General features: G+C 43.1%; 2 protein-coding genes across 2 annotated transcripts in view; one reads left to right on the top strand and one right to left on the bottom strand.

The window, feature by feature from the left end:
* Positions 1–737: 737 nt before the first annotated feature.
* RPL36A (ribosomal protein L36a) lies at positions 738–3,757 on the bottom strand (the record flags this gene model as incomplete). Its single annotated transcript, XM_007181464.2, has 5 exons — positions 738–808; positions 1,116–1,238; positions 2,862–2,929; positions 3,135–3,240; positions 3,656–3,757. Coding segments are annotated over 5 exons (420 nt in total), but the record flags the coding sequence as incomplete, so codon positions are not given.
* Positions 3,758–6,975: 3,218 nt separating this feature from the next.
* BTK (Bruton tyrosine kinase) overlaps positions 6,976–14,257 on the top strand; it is a 28,873-nt gene continuing 21,591 nt past the window's right edge. The window contains exon 1 of the mRNA XM_007181439.3: positions 6,976–7,063. The gene's annotated coding sequence lies outside the window, so the exon portion shown is untranslated. The remainder of the gene's footprint in view (positions 7,064–14,257) is intronic.

Raw genomic sequence — 14,257 nt, 5'->3', positions numbered from 1 at the left:
TAGAATTGGTAAATCCAGACAATTCAATCACAGAAACTAACTTGGAAGAAAACTGCTCTCATTTTGAGATGTGCTTCCAGTCACCAAAATGTGTAGCTTATTTGCTTCACATCCAGAGTTTTGCAGCACAAGAATGAAGCACACAATAGCATACAAAGAGGATTCCAACTATTAGGCATTTCACAAAATGGACAGTTATCCCCCATAGGTTCCATTGGGGAGTTTCACCAGAAATTCTATCCTTTGCAATTATTTCAACATGATGAAAATAATTTATATCTACTTTAAAATGTGAGGAAGTATATAAAAATGTTTAGGGGGCATGAAAATAAGTCTAATGACATATATAATATAGTATGCTGTGCCTAGAGAACCGGGTTGAAATTCCTCATTCAGTGACTTTAGTAGTAAACATTATTTGAGACAAATTATTTCACTCCTGGTGAACCTCATATTCACTATGGATGTAATTGTTACTGATCTCATTCTGTTTGCCCTGAGTTCAGGTCTCTACTTATGTCCCATTATAACCAATAACAGCCTTTGCTTTTTTGGTTATAACAAAAGGAATCCCATGAAGTCCCATCATAGCATCTGATGTGAGTTCAACCAGTCAGATTCAACCCCTAATAAGTATCCAGAACCATCAAGTATAAATTTCCCAAGGAGAATTTTATTGATGGCACTAGTTTATTTCCCTTCCAAAAAAATAAATAAACAATTGAAACTAAACGAAGTAAACAATCTCAAATGTTTATTGTCTTCATAACAAAACAAAATATGAAGCTCAGAACTGGATCACTTGGCCCTGTAAAAGAACAGGAAGAAAAAAGGTGAGTTTTTGTATTTTGCAAAGAACCTTTACTCCATCAAGAACAGTGTCTATTCCTAAAGGGATCACCATCCTTTATTAAGGCCAGTCTTCTCATTCTCCCCTTCCTACTCATGTCAAAACCAACACCAAAATACTTTGAGCTATGGATCTAGTTTAGTTATTTTGAGAGGATTGCCCCTGATCTTGATGCCACAAAAATGAGTAGGCAGAAATGTTCACCTCTCTCAATATAATAAAGCCATAGAGAAAAGATTGCACCTTCTACCCCATAATTATCTACCTTTCTCTTCTTATCTCCTCCCAGCTCAAAATGCTTGCATCTCTTAATAGCCAGCATTCTCTTAGATCTGCAGTTCGGCTCAACACATTCAAGCCTCAGCACAATCTTCTTTGTAGTTTTAGCCTGGAAAATAAAATTAAGTCAAAGCCTTCATAAATCACTACAGAAAATCTTTCTTCAAAAGTATGACTCTGTTGGGTCAAGTACTACTTAAAGCAAAGCTTTGCAAAGTTTAAGAGTTGTGACAATTTGTTTTCAGCTATAGGGAGAAAACAGAAATGTGAAAATCAGTGTATTTAAGAGAAAATGGTGGCAGATTATCTAGTTGACATCAAGTTCTCCACTCATACCAAACATCCTAGAGGGCTTCTTAAATAGGCATTCATCACACCACCCTGGCCTTTCAGCTCTAGGTAGTTAAGTATCCACACAGCCAAAAATGGGTCAACTGAGTCCATGCAACCATGAAATAAACACAACTTTCGCAACCCATTTAAGTAAGAGTAAGTACTACTTAATATCTATTCTCTGGAGACTACCAACAATTACATCTAGGTTTTATGTGCATTCAACTGTATTATTTAACTCCCCACAAATACTCAACTTCTAAAGCCTGCTCCTGTAGTTAGAATTCTATTCTTAAAAGTTCTCAAAAGAGCAGAAAACTGAGTACAATGTCCCTATCTCCTAAACAAGTTACCCAAATGTGAAAAGGCATATCACCACCTAGAGATCAAACCATTTATTGCACCTAAACGAACACTAAAATCATTCCTGAATACTTTCTGGAACCAGGCTGAATGAGGACCTAAGTGCCAAAAGAAATGCTATGTTCCTGGGAAGGCTATGCTCCAAGCACTGTATACTTTAGGGGGTAGACAAATCACCTGAGGTAGAACAGAAACTCCGAAATTCAGCCTGAGACCAACAGGGAATTCAGGAAGCCAGTGGAAGACCTAAATAGCTATTTTTTTTAATTTTAATTTTGGCTGTGTCGGGTCTTCGTTGTTGCTGCGCACGGACTTTCTCTAATTGCGGCAAGCGGGGGCTACTCTTTGTTGTGATAAGCGGGCTTCTCACTGTGGTGGCTCCTCTTGTTGTGGAGCACGGGCTCTAGGCACGTGGGCTTCAGTAGTTGCAGCACACAGGCTCAGTAGCCATGGCTCACAGACTTAGTTGCTCCGCGGCATGTGGGATCTTTCCAGACCAGGGCTCGAACCCGTGTCCCCTGCATTGGCAGGTGGATTCTCAACCACTGCACCACCAGGGAAGCCCCCCTAAATAGCTATTTTAAAGAGCTTCAAGACTTCATGAGTTAGGTAGCGGACTGACTGCAGGCTTCTGAACTGAGAAGCAAAATAAGAGAACAATTCTTACTGCAAGCATGAGCTAAGGATTCATTAGGACATGGCAACGGATAAGGAAGAGGGCGAAGAAAAGGATTTACGGGTGTCCTCAAACTTCAGTCCTGAGGAAGGCAGGGCACATTCCTTGATGTTTGCCTCTTCAAAAAGGACAAAAAATATAAAACACTGAGGCAGTGCAGTATTTGTAGACTGGAGTGAGACCTGGATTGCACTTCCAGCTCCACTGCCTACTAGATGTATGTCTCTGCAGGTAATTGAGATAACTTCACTGAAACTATGAAAACACATACCTATATTGTAGAGATGGGTGGGCTAAAAACAAATGGAAAGTCTCTGCCACAGTAAGTGGGAAGCATATCACACAGTGACCACTACAAACCTTTTTCCGGAAAATCGGCTTAGTCTGCCCACCATAGCCACTCTGCTTCCTGTCATACCGCCGCTTTCCTGGGAGAATGAAAGTTATTTGTCAGGGTTTATCAAACATAACAAATCACAACAGACAAGTGGAAAAGTCCTCTCAGCGGTTTTATCTTGGGCTTTCCAGCAGAAATATCAATGCCCAAGTGGGGAAGGGAGGGGGGACTGGGCTCGTGTATTCTATAACAAAACAAATGCCGCATTAAAACCAAATCACGTATGCCCGTCTTACCCTGGGCATACAGCGAATCCTTGCCCTTCTTGTACTGAGTCACTTTGTGGGGTTGGTGCTTGCCACACTTCTTACAGAAAGTCCGGCGGGTTTTAGGAACGTTCACCTAGTAAACAAACCGTTCAGAACGCGCAGTGTTATCAGACCAGCCGCACAAAACGCCCGACCCGACCCAGCTAAAGCTAAGGCATCCCACGAGGACTAAACTCTCAAACTCGCTAACACACAACGCTGAGTTGAAGGCGGTCCGGCCCCATGTGCTTCAAATACAGCGGCCTCCGCCGAGCCCAAACTAAAACGAGAACATATTCACTCTACCGCTGGCTAAGTCTACCGCTTTGACCCCATCACTTCAGTTCCTGGCCCCGAAGCCCGGTCCCTTTGGGCTCGATCGCGGCAACATTGGGTTTCTTTGGTACAACGAGTCCACGTAGGAGCCTGGACGCATCCCGGGAAAGCACCATCAACCGGGAAGGAAAGATTAAACTGGATGTTGCCTGGCCCCCACCCAAAGGTCCTACCATGTTTGCGAGAGCGCTATCGGCACGGAAAGAGAGAGGGCTGGCCGGAAACGGAAGTATATAGGAGGTTTCTGGTCGCGCTTCCTCATGGGAGTCGGTGGGGAAAGACCATAGAGTTTAAGGCTCTGTGCGTCGCGCCCTCTGGCGGCTAAGAGGACTCGATTCAGCGTCGCGGGCGCGAGCTTAAGGAAGGGCTCCGGCTGAGGCTGATCCACTCTCTTCAACTTCCACCCGCCTCCCTCCAGCTTTGCAACTTTTCCTCACTTCATCACTTTTGGTGGATACTGCTGCGTAGCACCGTTAAGTGAAGGAAGCAGTGCTCTTCCCAGACCATCTGGCCTCCGTGTGCCTATCCCCGAGGGAAGCCAGGACTAGGGCCGGTCAAGTGGAGGAGCCCTCCACCTCCATGTTCCATTCTCGTTCCACTTCAAGGACACTGGGAACAACATCTTTCACAGTGAACTGCTGGTTCACTGAAGGCTTGGAGGGAACCAGTGCTCTAGTTCATCAGATGTTTACTGAATGCCTATTCTGTGTTGGGCACTGTTCTAGGGGAGGGACACAGTAATCGAATAATCAATGTCATAAATGTATAATTACAGACTAAATACTTTGTAAGAATGGAACAATGCTCGGCATTAAACAGCCCCCTTTTGTTGAGGGAGCAAGTTGGCTGACCTAGGTTCTGAAAAGTGAGGATGAAATTGTTCAGCTCCAACAATAGCAATAACCAGGCCAAAAGATAGAAAGTATCCAGCATTTCTTCACTTCCCAGCATACCTGGCAGAAGGCATGTGCTAGGTTTCAAGAGAGTCCAGCAGAGAAAGACTGCAGGGTATTGAGCATTTAAAATGAATTGTCCCATAAAATTCTCACAGTAATTCTAAGAGGAAGGTGATACTATTATTCCCATTTTACAGATGAGGAAATTGAGGCCATAGGGTGTTAAACGATTTGCCCAATGCTGATAGTATTTAGTGGAGTCAGGATACAAACACGGGTGATCTGACTCCAGAGCTTGGGTTCCTTTACCATTATATGATATGATTGTGGGGCCTGGTAATTATAATAGCTGACAATTATTGAACAGTTATTATATGCCAGGCATTTTCCTAACTACCTTACATGCTACCTCTTTTAATCCTAACAACCCAGGTGGTATGTACATTTATTAGTGTTTAATAGGCAAGAAAACTGAGGCACGAGAGGCCTTAAATTTGCTTACCCAAAGTCACACCAGTGGTTATTTTATGGAGCTGGAATTTGATCCCAGGTAGTTTAACACCACAGCCTTGCACTTAACCACAAATCACACAGGGGAAGCAGGAGCATCTGCAGGGTAGAGGATGATAAGGAGTCCGAATTGGGCAGGGACGCAGGAGGAGGTGTCAGTGGATTAGGGCTAAGGAACCATGAGAGCTTGGGTTCTCCTGCTTGCATAACCCTCCAGAAACACCCATAGGTTCAGAACTGGCTCTCTGATCAGCTCTATTTTGTTGGACGTTCTCTGGGAATGAGATAATAAAAACATTACCACTGTCTGCTACATTTCCTAAAAGTTTCTTTGCCAAACAGCCAGCCTGTCGGCTCAAAGCATTTCCTTCTCTCCAGGCTGTTACACCGTCTTACTGGGCTTTGAGGAGTTTCTAGAGGTTTTTGATGTTAGTAACATGGAAATATGAAGACAGTGAACATGGCCCCTCTTAGTCTAATCAACCTTAGTTCTTTCTATCACACCTTTATGTGGCATGGCTTTGGTTTAGATTCCTTCACCAATCCTGGTCTCTGGTTTGGACATGCTCCTGCTTATTGATTTCCCCTAAGGTGAGGAACTCAGAATTGAACACAGGACTCTAGATGTGGCCTGGCCTCGCAGAGTAGGTGGTTGTTCACTTTCCTATGTCTAGATATTGGCACTATTTGGGTGCAGTCCTTCCATCACGTAGACAAGTCTGTGAGGAGAGTGCACATGGGCAGAGGGTGAAGACTCGCCTAGTTTTACTTTCCCCTCTCCCTTGTCCTGCTCTCCCTTGTCTAGATCCCCCATCAACGCCCAGTCTCCACCCCCAGAAGGACCTTGAGAAGGGACAGGGCATGTGACAACAAGTAGCATCTGACTGAAGAAAAGGGGAGGGAAGGCGAATGTCTGTGACCAACTCTCAGGCAGGCCACTGGAGCAGCTATTCAGAGGTGACTAGTGAAAGGCTATAAATCGTCAATAAAATAGAGAGATCATACAACACTTGCTGCCCCTTTATCTTGTGTGGACGTGAGGATTAACTAGTCTACTATCCTACAAATACTTTAAAAAAATATATCCTGTTCCCTTAAAAATTCTGACGGACTTCTTCTAGTGGGATTTATGATCTGTTCCTACATACAGTGCCTGGAGCAAGTAAATATGGCAGTGGCTGATGTGTCAAGATGGGCAAGCAGATCAGTCACCAGGGGCTCTGTGGCCATCCTGGTCTACAGCCAGTACTGTCTGCATTTCCTAGGAGAGTCCTCCAGGAGAAGATCGCTGCTAGAACATAGGCTAGGAGGTGGCTAATGAAACATTCAGGTTTCAGGTAACACAACTAGTCTGGTTTATTATTTTACAAGATTAAAGAGAAAGTTGTAAATTAAGAGTTAATCCTTGAGGCCGAATCTAAAATGGAGAAAATCAACATCCACAGAAAATGGGAAGGACACAAGTCAGTATGTGGGCTTACATTCGGACATTTTTATCTGTAGAAAAAAAATGCTTTCTTAGAAAATGACTCAGCAGGGGGAAGTCTTGTCTCTACCTCTGTCAGGATCTGTACTTTGGGGTCCCTTCGTGAACACTCTCCATCCTTCACTAGCGAGTTTAACCATGTGGCCTTGAGTCTCTGCCTTAGAGGATATGAGAAGCTAAAGACGCCCTTCCTCGCCAGTCCCTTTGTTTTGTCTCCACATGTCTGCATTTCTCCTCTTTTCTGTAAGTCTCCACTCCCTGTGCTGACCACCCCCATGGTCCTTTACCTCGGGGAGGTTGGCCTGAGGACGTGTCTGCTCAACCCAGCCCAGTCTAGAGTCTCAGTGGCCCCAGTAATGTTGAGAAGGGTTCTTTCAGAGCAGACTCAAGAGGTCCCAAGCAAATGAAGGGCGGAGACAGCTGGGGTGGGGAGTGGAATAGGGACAGCAGCAGGGAACCAGATACCATGCTGCTGAGAAGAAGAAAAAAAAAGACATTGGTTTAAGTCAGGAAACAAAAAAAGGGAACTGAGTGGCTGTGAAAGGGTGGGGTTTGCTCAGACTGTCCTTCCTCTCTGGACTGTAAGAATATGTCTCCAGGGCCAGTGTCTTCTGAGATCGAGTCCCACCTTCAAAGTCCTGGCATCTCAATGCATCCGGGAAGCTACCTGCATTAAAGTCAGGACTGAGGTGGGTCTGGGGCATGGCAAGGGCTGGGCAGCAGCAGCAAGTACCTTTCATGGGACCTCGGGTCCCTTGAAGGCCAGATAGAAAGCTGGCTGACAGAGGGTGGGAGTGTCATCAGCACAAGGCCCTGACAGTCTCTTCAGATGATCAGAAGGGGCTGGAAGGGTCCTTTCTGAGGAGGTTGTGGGGGGAACAAGAAGAGAAAAAAGCGATATGAGGTGACCATCTGAACAGGTAGCAGATGTTGGAAAGAGGCACCTCTGCACAATTTGGCAGAAAAGTAAGATTTATTGCCGGTGGCAAAATAAGCCAGGATAAAAATAAGCCCTTTGGTCAAATATTGCCGGAAGACCCAAAATGGATATGTGTGTCAATGAGACCCTTAGAAGAAGGAATTTTTAAGAGGCAGATTGTCTGAGAAAATGGTCAAAGCTCACATGCCACAATAGGCTTTTGAGCTCTGTAAGCTAAGGAAAGGCGAAACCAGGGTGTGAAGCCTCAGGCTGCATCGAGCCAACATTGCTGGGATCAGAGCTGGCTTGTTGGAAGGACTGTGTACGCCAACCTCGTGGTAACAGTGGGTAAGAGGCTGGGCCAGAAAAAAGCAGCCTCAGCCTCAGCCCAGACAGTGTGGCCAACCCCTGAGGTCGCGGGGAAGCTTTTTCCTATTACCATTGCCTGCCATGTGCACAGCTCTCTTTTCTCTAGGCTTCATCATTTTCTTCTCTCCTTTGCTCTCCTCTCCTCCTCTCCATCGTCCTCCTCCTTCTCCTCCTCTTCCTCCTTCTCCTTCCTCTACCTGTATCCCCTCTTCTTTATCCCCTCCTTTATTTTGTTCATTACCATCCCTGAAACAGAGTCAGTGCTTAATAAATAATTGTGGGATTGCATTGAATTATTCTTTCCCCTCTCTTCCCCTCCTGTTTTCCCTTTTCCCTTTCCCCCTGTTTGCCTAGTGCCTTCCCCATAGTATTGTTGTGAGCAGTAAGTGTGTTAATCTCTGTAAAGTAGTTAAAATAGGGTCCAGCAATAGTCAGTGCGCCTATCTCACTGTTTGCTATTATTTTTATTCTGCCTGAGACCTGCCAAGGTCCCCAGAGGACCTGCCTAGAACAAATAGTGTGGCATTTAAAATAAAAGGGATTGCTGGGCCTGACCAAGACATCCTTGGGTGAGCTGCTGGACCTACAAATGGAATCCTTGTCCAGTTTCCTGGCCACCCAGCTCTCCAAGCTCAAAGTCTCTATCTCATGCTGCTTGTTTCCAGAGGCAGGGCAGCAGCAAAGCCCAGAGGCAGGGGTCTATACAGCTCAGGGGTTATCTTGTGTGCTGTTAGCTGTGTGCTGGTTCTGCTCCTTCCCTCATTTTGCATGCCAAGCCCCTGACCAAGGGTGCTACAGCCGCTTGGAGCCTCAGTTATTTGATAAAACAATGTCACCTACCAAATAAGCCACAAAATGCAAATACCCTAAATAATCTAATGCATTCTACTGAAACAGGATCCCTTAGTGTTAGCCCTATCTGGTCTATTCTGACCCCTTTTATATTCAGAATATTTAAACTATCTGCTTTCATTAAAGTCCAAATTCCTGTGGCTTATGGCTAGTGATGTGTTTGTTTAGAATCTTTTGTAAACTCCTCATGTTGAGAACTAGTGCAACTTTCCATCCACTTCTAGGGTCTTGGTGCAATTTAAAATTATCATCAGTATGATTTACTATTTCCATTCGAGCAAATTTCCTATAGAGAGTTTCCTTTCAGTGGACTAGACCCATACCAGGAAGTGACTTAGGTATAAGGGGAAGATATGGCTTTTGAAAACCAGTTTGGGTGTTCTCCAAAGAGTCATCAGATGCCTGCTGCTTTTTGCCCATGGATGCCATGCCGATATCCGATTTCCAGCTCCTGGGAATAAGGGAGAGCTAGAATTTTCAGTGAGGCAGTGCTCAGCAAGAAGCTAGAGACAGACCTTGACCTAATTCACTCCAAAGCTGCTGGGTTATGCAAATGAAGCCATCAGGGGAGGGGGAGAGAGAACTCCTCTGAGGACCCTGAAACAAATGGGCCACGTGTGACTTTCAGTTTCTCTGGAGGTTCATGTGCACTGACTGAGGGTGTTGGGAGAGCATTCGAAACACAAAAGCCTTGATCCCAGGCTTTCCACCTCCCTCTCGGAGAGCCATCGCCACATGCCTTAGGGTTAGCATCAGTTAGCTGAACTTCAAGGACAAGCTCTACTTCACTGCCTTGACTCCCAGACATGAAAATGAACTATAGTCTATTAACTCATCCTTACATATCTGTCTGTAATAGAAACAGTAAAAAAAAAAAAAACTGATTAGAAGTGGAGCAGAAAAGAGACAAAAGTGTGGGAAAAGCAGGCTCTCCAAAACTGCTATTTGGAATGGAAATTGGTTACAGTGTTTCTGGAAACTATTTTGTCAATATATTTCAAAATGCAAAATGTACAGACTTTTTGACTTGGTAAATGATGCTTATATAGAGATCCTAATATCATGGGAAAATAATCAGGAGTAACGTTAAACAAGAACTTTAGATATTTTGAGGACAATATGTGTTGGGTGGATGGATGGATGGATAGATAGATGGATACTTAGACAGATAATGTTAAGAAAAATAAGCAAACTACAAATAGTATGTGCAATATGATCTCAAATATAGTCAGAAAAATGCAGAGAAAAAGAATGGAAGGAAATATGCCTAAATATTAATGTCTCTGGATAATGAGCTTATAATTGATGTTTTCTTTTTAATATCCCTGTACTTAAAACATTTTCTATAATGAACATGTGTTATTGTGATATTGACAGAAAAAATAAAATGTTTAAACCAGGGAAAACAAAAACTAAATTGAAAAAGAAGGCCAAAGGGTCACACAAGTCCAGAGTGAAAGACGAACAACCCAGCAGTCACCCTCAGAGCAGAGGAGCAATGCTGAAAGTATTACCACCAACCTGATGCTCAGTGTAAACTTGCAGATTCGCTATCTGGCTCTCCTTTCATCATTACTTGGCCAGAATCTATTGTCTCTAGTGCAGGGCAGAAGAGATGACAGACCCAGAAGTTTCCAAAGCCACAGAAGAAAACTGTAAAATGTTAACAACATGAAATGCCGAAGAAGACCAGAGCACCGAGACCTCTTAGAAATGATTACAGTAGATGAGAATTTCCCTGGTTAGCCAGCAGCCAGAAAACTGATTTTGCTGGAAGTCTTCACCACAAATTTGGTCACCTGTAGCACTGACCCTGAAACATATCATGAAATAATTAGCTTTCACTAGGGCTTGAACAGAGCTTCTTGGGAACTTAGCAAGAGTAATTATGGCTCTTTGTTGCTATGGGTACGATATTTTAATGACGACTTCTCTTCTGGTTCCAAGACTGGGGAATTCTCAATCAAAATCTCAATCAAAACCTGAGAGATGCTTCTTGGGCTTGAGAAGAGATTTTTAGTAGGCCTATCAGTTATACTCTACTCTAATGAGAGACCATTGATAAGTCTACCAGATTTCATAGTAAAGCCTCAGGAAGATGGGACTAAAAAAGGAACAAGGGATTACATGAAGTGCATAGTCCAACACATAAGCAGGACCTGGGTTTGCCACGTTGTCTAAGTAACTGAGAATTCATTCTGAGAGTGGAAAACTATGACCACATGTACAAGATTGTTCATGGTAGCATTATTTATAATTGAAAACAAACAACCTAAATAACCATCAGTAGGAGAATGGATAAATAAATTGTGATGTATTCATCATATAGAATACTGATACATATCAAAATGAATTAAAATGTATGAACTAGAGGTGCCAAGATATATAAATCATAAAACATTACATCGAGAAAAAAAGTAAGTTGCTGAAGACTATGTAACACTTATATTAAAATGTGAAACATGTAAACCAATACTAAATGTCTTTTTTGGATACTTACATATGCAGTAATTATATAAAAACATGCCTAGGAATGATAAATGCCAAATTCCAGATATTGGTAACCTCTATGGAGGCAGGGAACTAAGATTGTGGAAGAGTACACAAGGGTGTTTTCACTGTATGGATAGTATTTCATTTCTAACAAAACACCAGAAACAAAATGGCACAATGTTAGGATTCTATAGAGCTAAGTGGTGAGCACATGAGTGTAATGTTATTCTCTTTACTTTCTGCCTATTTGCAATATTTCACAATATAAAAGACAGTACATTCAAGCAAACTTTTATATTCACAGTAAGCAATAACAACCCTAGAATAAAGAGTTGGTGTTCTGCCTAAACCCTGTGCTTTCATCCCATTAACAACGAAAAATCCTGAAGGAAAAAACAGCTGGCAACTCTAGAAATCGACCAGTTAAACAAGATCTCCTTATAGAGGATTTAAAGGAAAATGTAAGAAAACCTTGGCGGAACTGAGAAGAATCCTTTGTGGGAAAAAGTACTGTTGTCAGTTAAGAGGGACATATCATCCTTTCTAGCCTAGAGGAATATTGCAGAGGAAAGTGCCCCTGGATCCTGAATTCTCTCTTACTTATCCCCTGTACTTAACCACCATTTCCTCCTTTGCCAAATGTTCTTAGAAGATGGAGAGGGGTCTGTCCCCAGTGCTCTTTGCTGATAGCCATGGGGAATAACAGGGTGCTGAGGTGGATGGCATCACACTTCCTTGAAGGCAAAAAAAAAAATCCCTCTGGGAGGCAATGAGGTACAACAGAAACAACAAGGGTGTGGAGTCACAAATGGATAAGGTTGGGCCAGTCACATAACCTACATGAGTCTCATTTTCCTCATCTGTTTGCCTTGAGGAATAAATGAAAGAATGTGTGTAAAATGTCTGATGGATGGACTGCACTGGGAGAAGCATGAGTTCCCTTCAATTCCCCTGGGGAGAAAAGGGAATGGCTAGAATCTTGCTGGACAATTAAGTAATGCTTTAAAGGAGAAATAAACACAAAACGCAGCTTATTGGATATTTTGGCTTAATAGTTATTTGAACCATGACTGACTATTTCTAACTAGCTTCTCCTGGACCCTTCCCAGTCATAGACAGGCTGTGTCTTTTTCTCTGGTGTTGTCCCTAATAGTGTTTAGTTTAGTTTTGTTTTTTTAATAATAGCCAATTTAAAAAAAATAAATTTATTTATTTATGGCTGTGTTCGGTCTTTGTTGATGCACGCGGGCTTTCTTTAGTTGTGGTGAGCGGGGGCTACTCTTTGTTGCGGTACATGGGCTTCTCATTGTGGTGGCTTCCCTTGTTGTAAAGCATGGGCTCTAGGCGCACAGGCTTCAGTAGTTGTGGCATGCGGGCTCAGTAGTTGTGGCTCGCAGGCTCTGTAGTTGTGGCGCACGGGCTTAGTTGCTCCACGGCATGTGGGATCTTCCCAGACCAGGGCTCGAACCTGTGTCCCCTGCATTGGCAGGCAGATTCTTAACCACTGCACCACCAGGGAAGTCCCCCTAATAGTGTTTTATCTTAGCATGAGCAAAGATAGGAACCAAAGGTGGTTTAGTTTACCGATTCTACAAGTGCTATTTACATTAATTCCTTGGCATAGCACAGTTTGTAAAGTGGCTGAACTCTTACTACTAAGCATTCTCTTTTGGAATTCTACTGCTCCATAAAGAGCTGCGAGGCAAAAGGTGGCCGTGTGAAAATCTTTGCATTTGTAGTTTAATAAAGAGAACATTATAACACTGGAACTTTATATTTTAAATGAAGAGCTCTGTGTGTGTCTTTCTATTCTTTTTTCTCCTCCTCTTTCTTTCTCTATGTGAAGTGTGTGTGTGTGTGTGTGTGTGTAATATTCATGTCACTTCCGTTTCCACCCCCAACCCCACCACTTGAGTGAGGTGCAGGGTCAGCCCTCACTGTGCATCTTTTGTGGTCAAATTGACTCTGTGGGCTGCTGAAATTGTTAGAAAAAAATTAGGACCTTTCACAATAAGTACCCAAAGAAGCTGCAACTATCCTCTAAAGCAGAGTGTCCATTACACACCAACCTTCAGGAAGACATAAAAGCAGATGCCTCTCCTTTCACATTAGTGGTGGATGGACTAATGGTGACTCAGGAAGAACTACCACATTTTCAGGCTGTGTGTGCCTGGAGTGGATCACAAGGAGTGGGGGAAAGCAATCAAAGAGGGAGCAACCAGGCCATGGAAATCCCAGCAGTCCTCCAGCTCAATGATCTAGAAGTAGAGGCCATTTCACCCCATGCTCAGAGGGGCGATGGCTAGTGAGAGGCTTACTTACTTCCTCATACTTAGACCAGCACTAAACCCTACCCCAACACAGACACTTAAAAGAGAGGAAGGCTTCCTCCTGTACAAACTGGATTTGTTCTAAAAAAGAAAAAGAACAGAGGCAGCTTCCAGAAGGACCTGTCTTATAGGAAACAAGAGCAGAGGCCAAGACTGAAGCAGATGCTGGGTCTGAACAGGGAGTGTATCCACCAAGAGCTTGCAACAAAACTAAAGGTAAAATGATGGGTGTGCTTTACTCAGCTAAAAGAGGAACAACTGGACGTGGTTTGTTCGGATGCTTCTGATCCAATTTACTGGTCATGCTACTCAATTTCTTTAGGGTATTATTTTGTCTTCTCTAAGTTGAGTCTTTGGTTGTGAATAGGTACTTAATTGGAATTCACCATGGGAACAAATGTGATATTAGTACAGGGATCTCGATGAGTTGGCAGTTCCTGAGAATAGACTATTATTACTTGGTTACCACTACTTCTGAGTAAATGAAAAACCTTAATGTTAAAAGAAATCTTTTTGGGGTTTGAGCTGAATCTGAATGCTACATAGAACTCTAGTTGGTTGCAAACTCTTATCAGTTTGTCACTCCTGGGAGAGACGATTTAAACCGAGGAGTCAGGGAAGAGAGCTGTGTGGAGGATGTAGGGAAAGGTTTGCTCCTTTGCCCAATTTTCTCAAAAGATCATTTATAAAAAATTGAACAAGTCTACCACCAGAAAACAGTGGCATCCACATGATGAATAAATAACAAAGTGATCATTCTGAATATCCCTGGTGTTCCTGTAACCTATTTTTGTCTCCTCAGTACAATAATAGAACATTTTACACCACAGGAAAGAGCAAAATAATGGTGTGGATAGCCTCAGGCTTCGATAAGAAACCATTCCCTTGCTTTCCTGGTGTGAGAAGTAACCTATGCTTGA

The sequence above is a fragment of the Balaenoptera acutorostrata genome, chromosome X, assembly GCF_949987535.1.
Source record: "Balaenoptera acutorostrata chromosome X, mBalAcu1.1, whole genome shotgun sequence".
In the NCBI taxonomy this organism is placed as follows: domain Eukaryota; kingdom Metazoa; phylum Chordata; class Mammalia; order Artiodactyla; family Balaenopteridae; genus Balaenoptera; species Balaenoptera acutorostrata.
The sequence above is the reverse complement of the archived record's forward strand: the minus strand, read 5'-3'. Positions and strand labels throughout refer to the sequence as shown.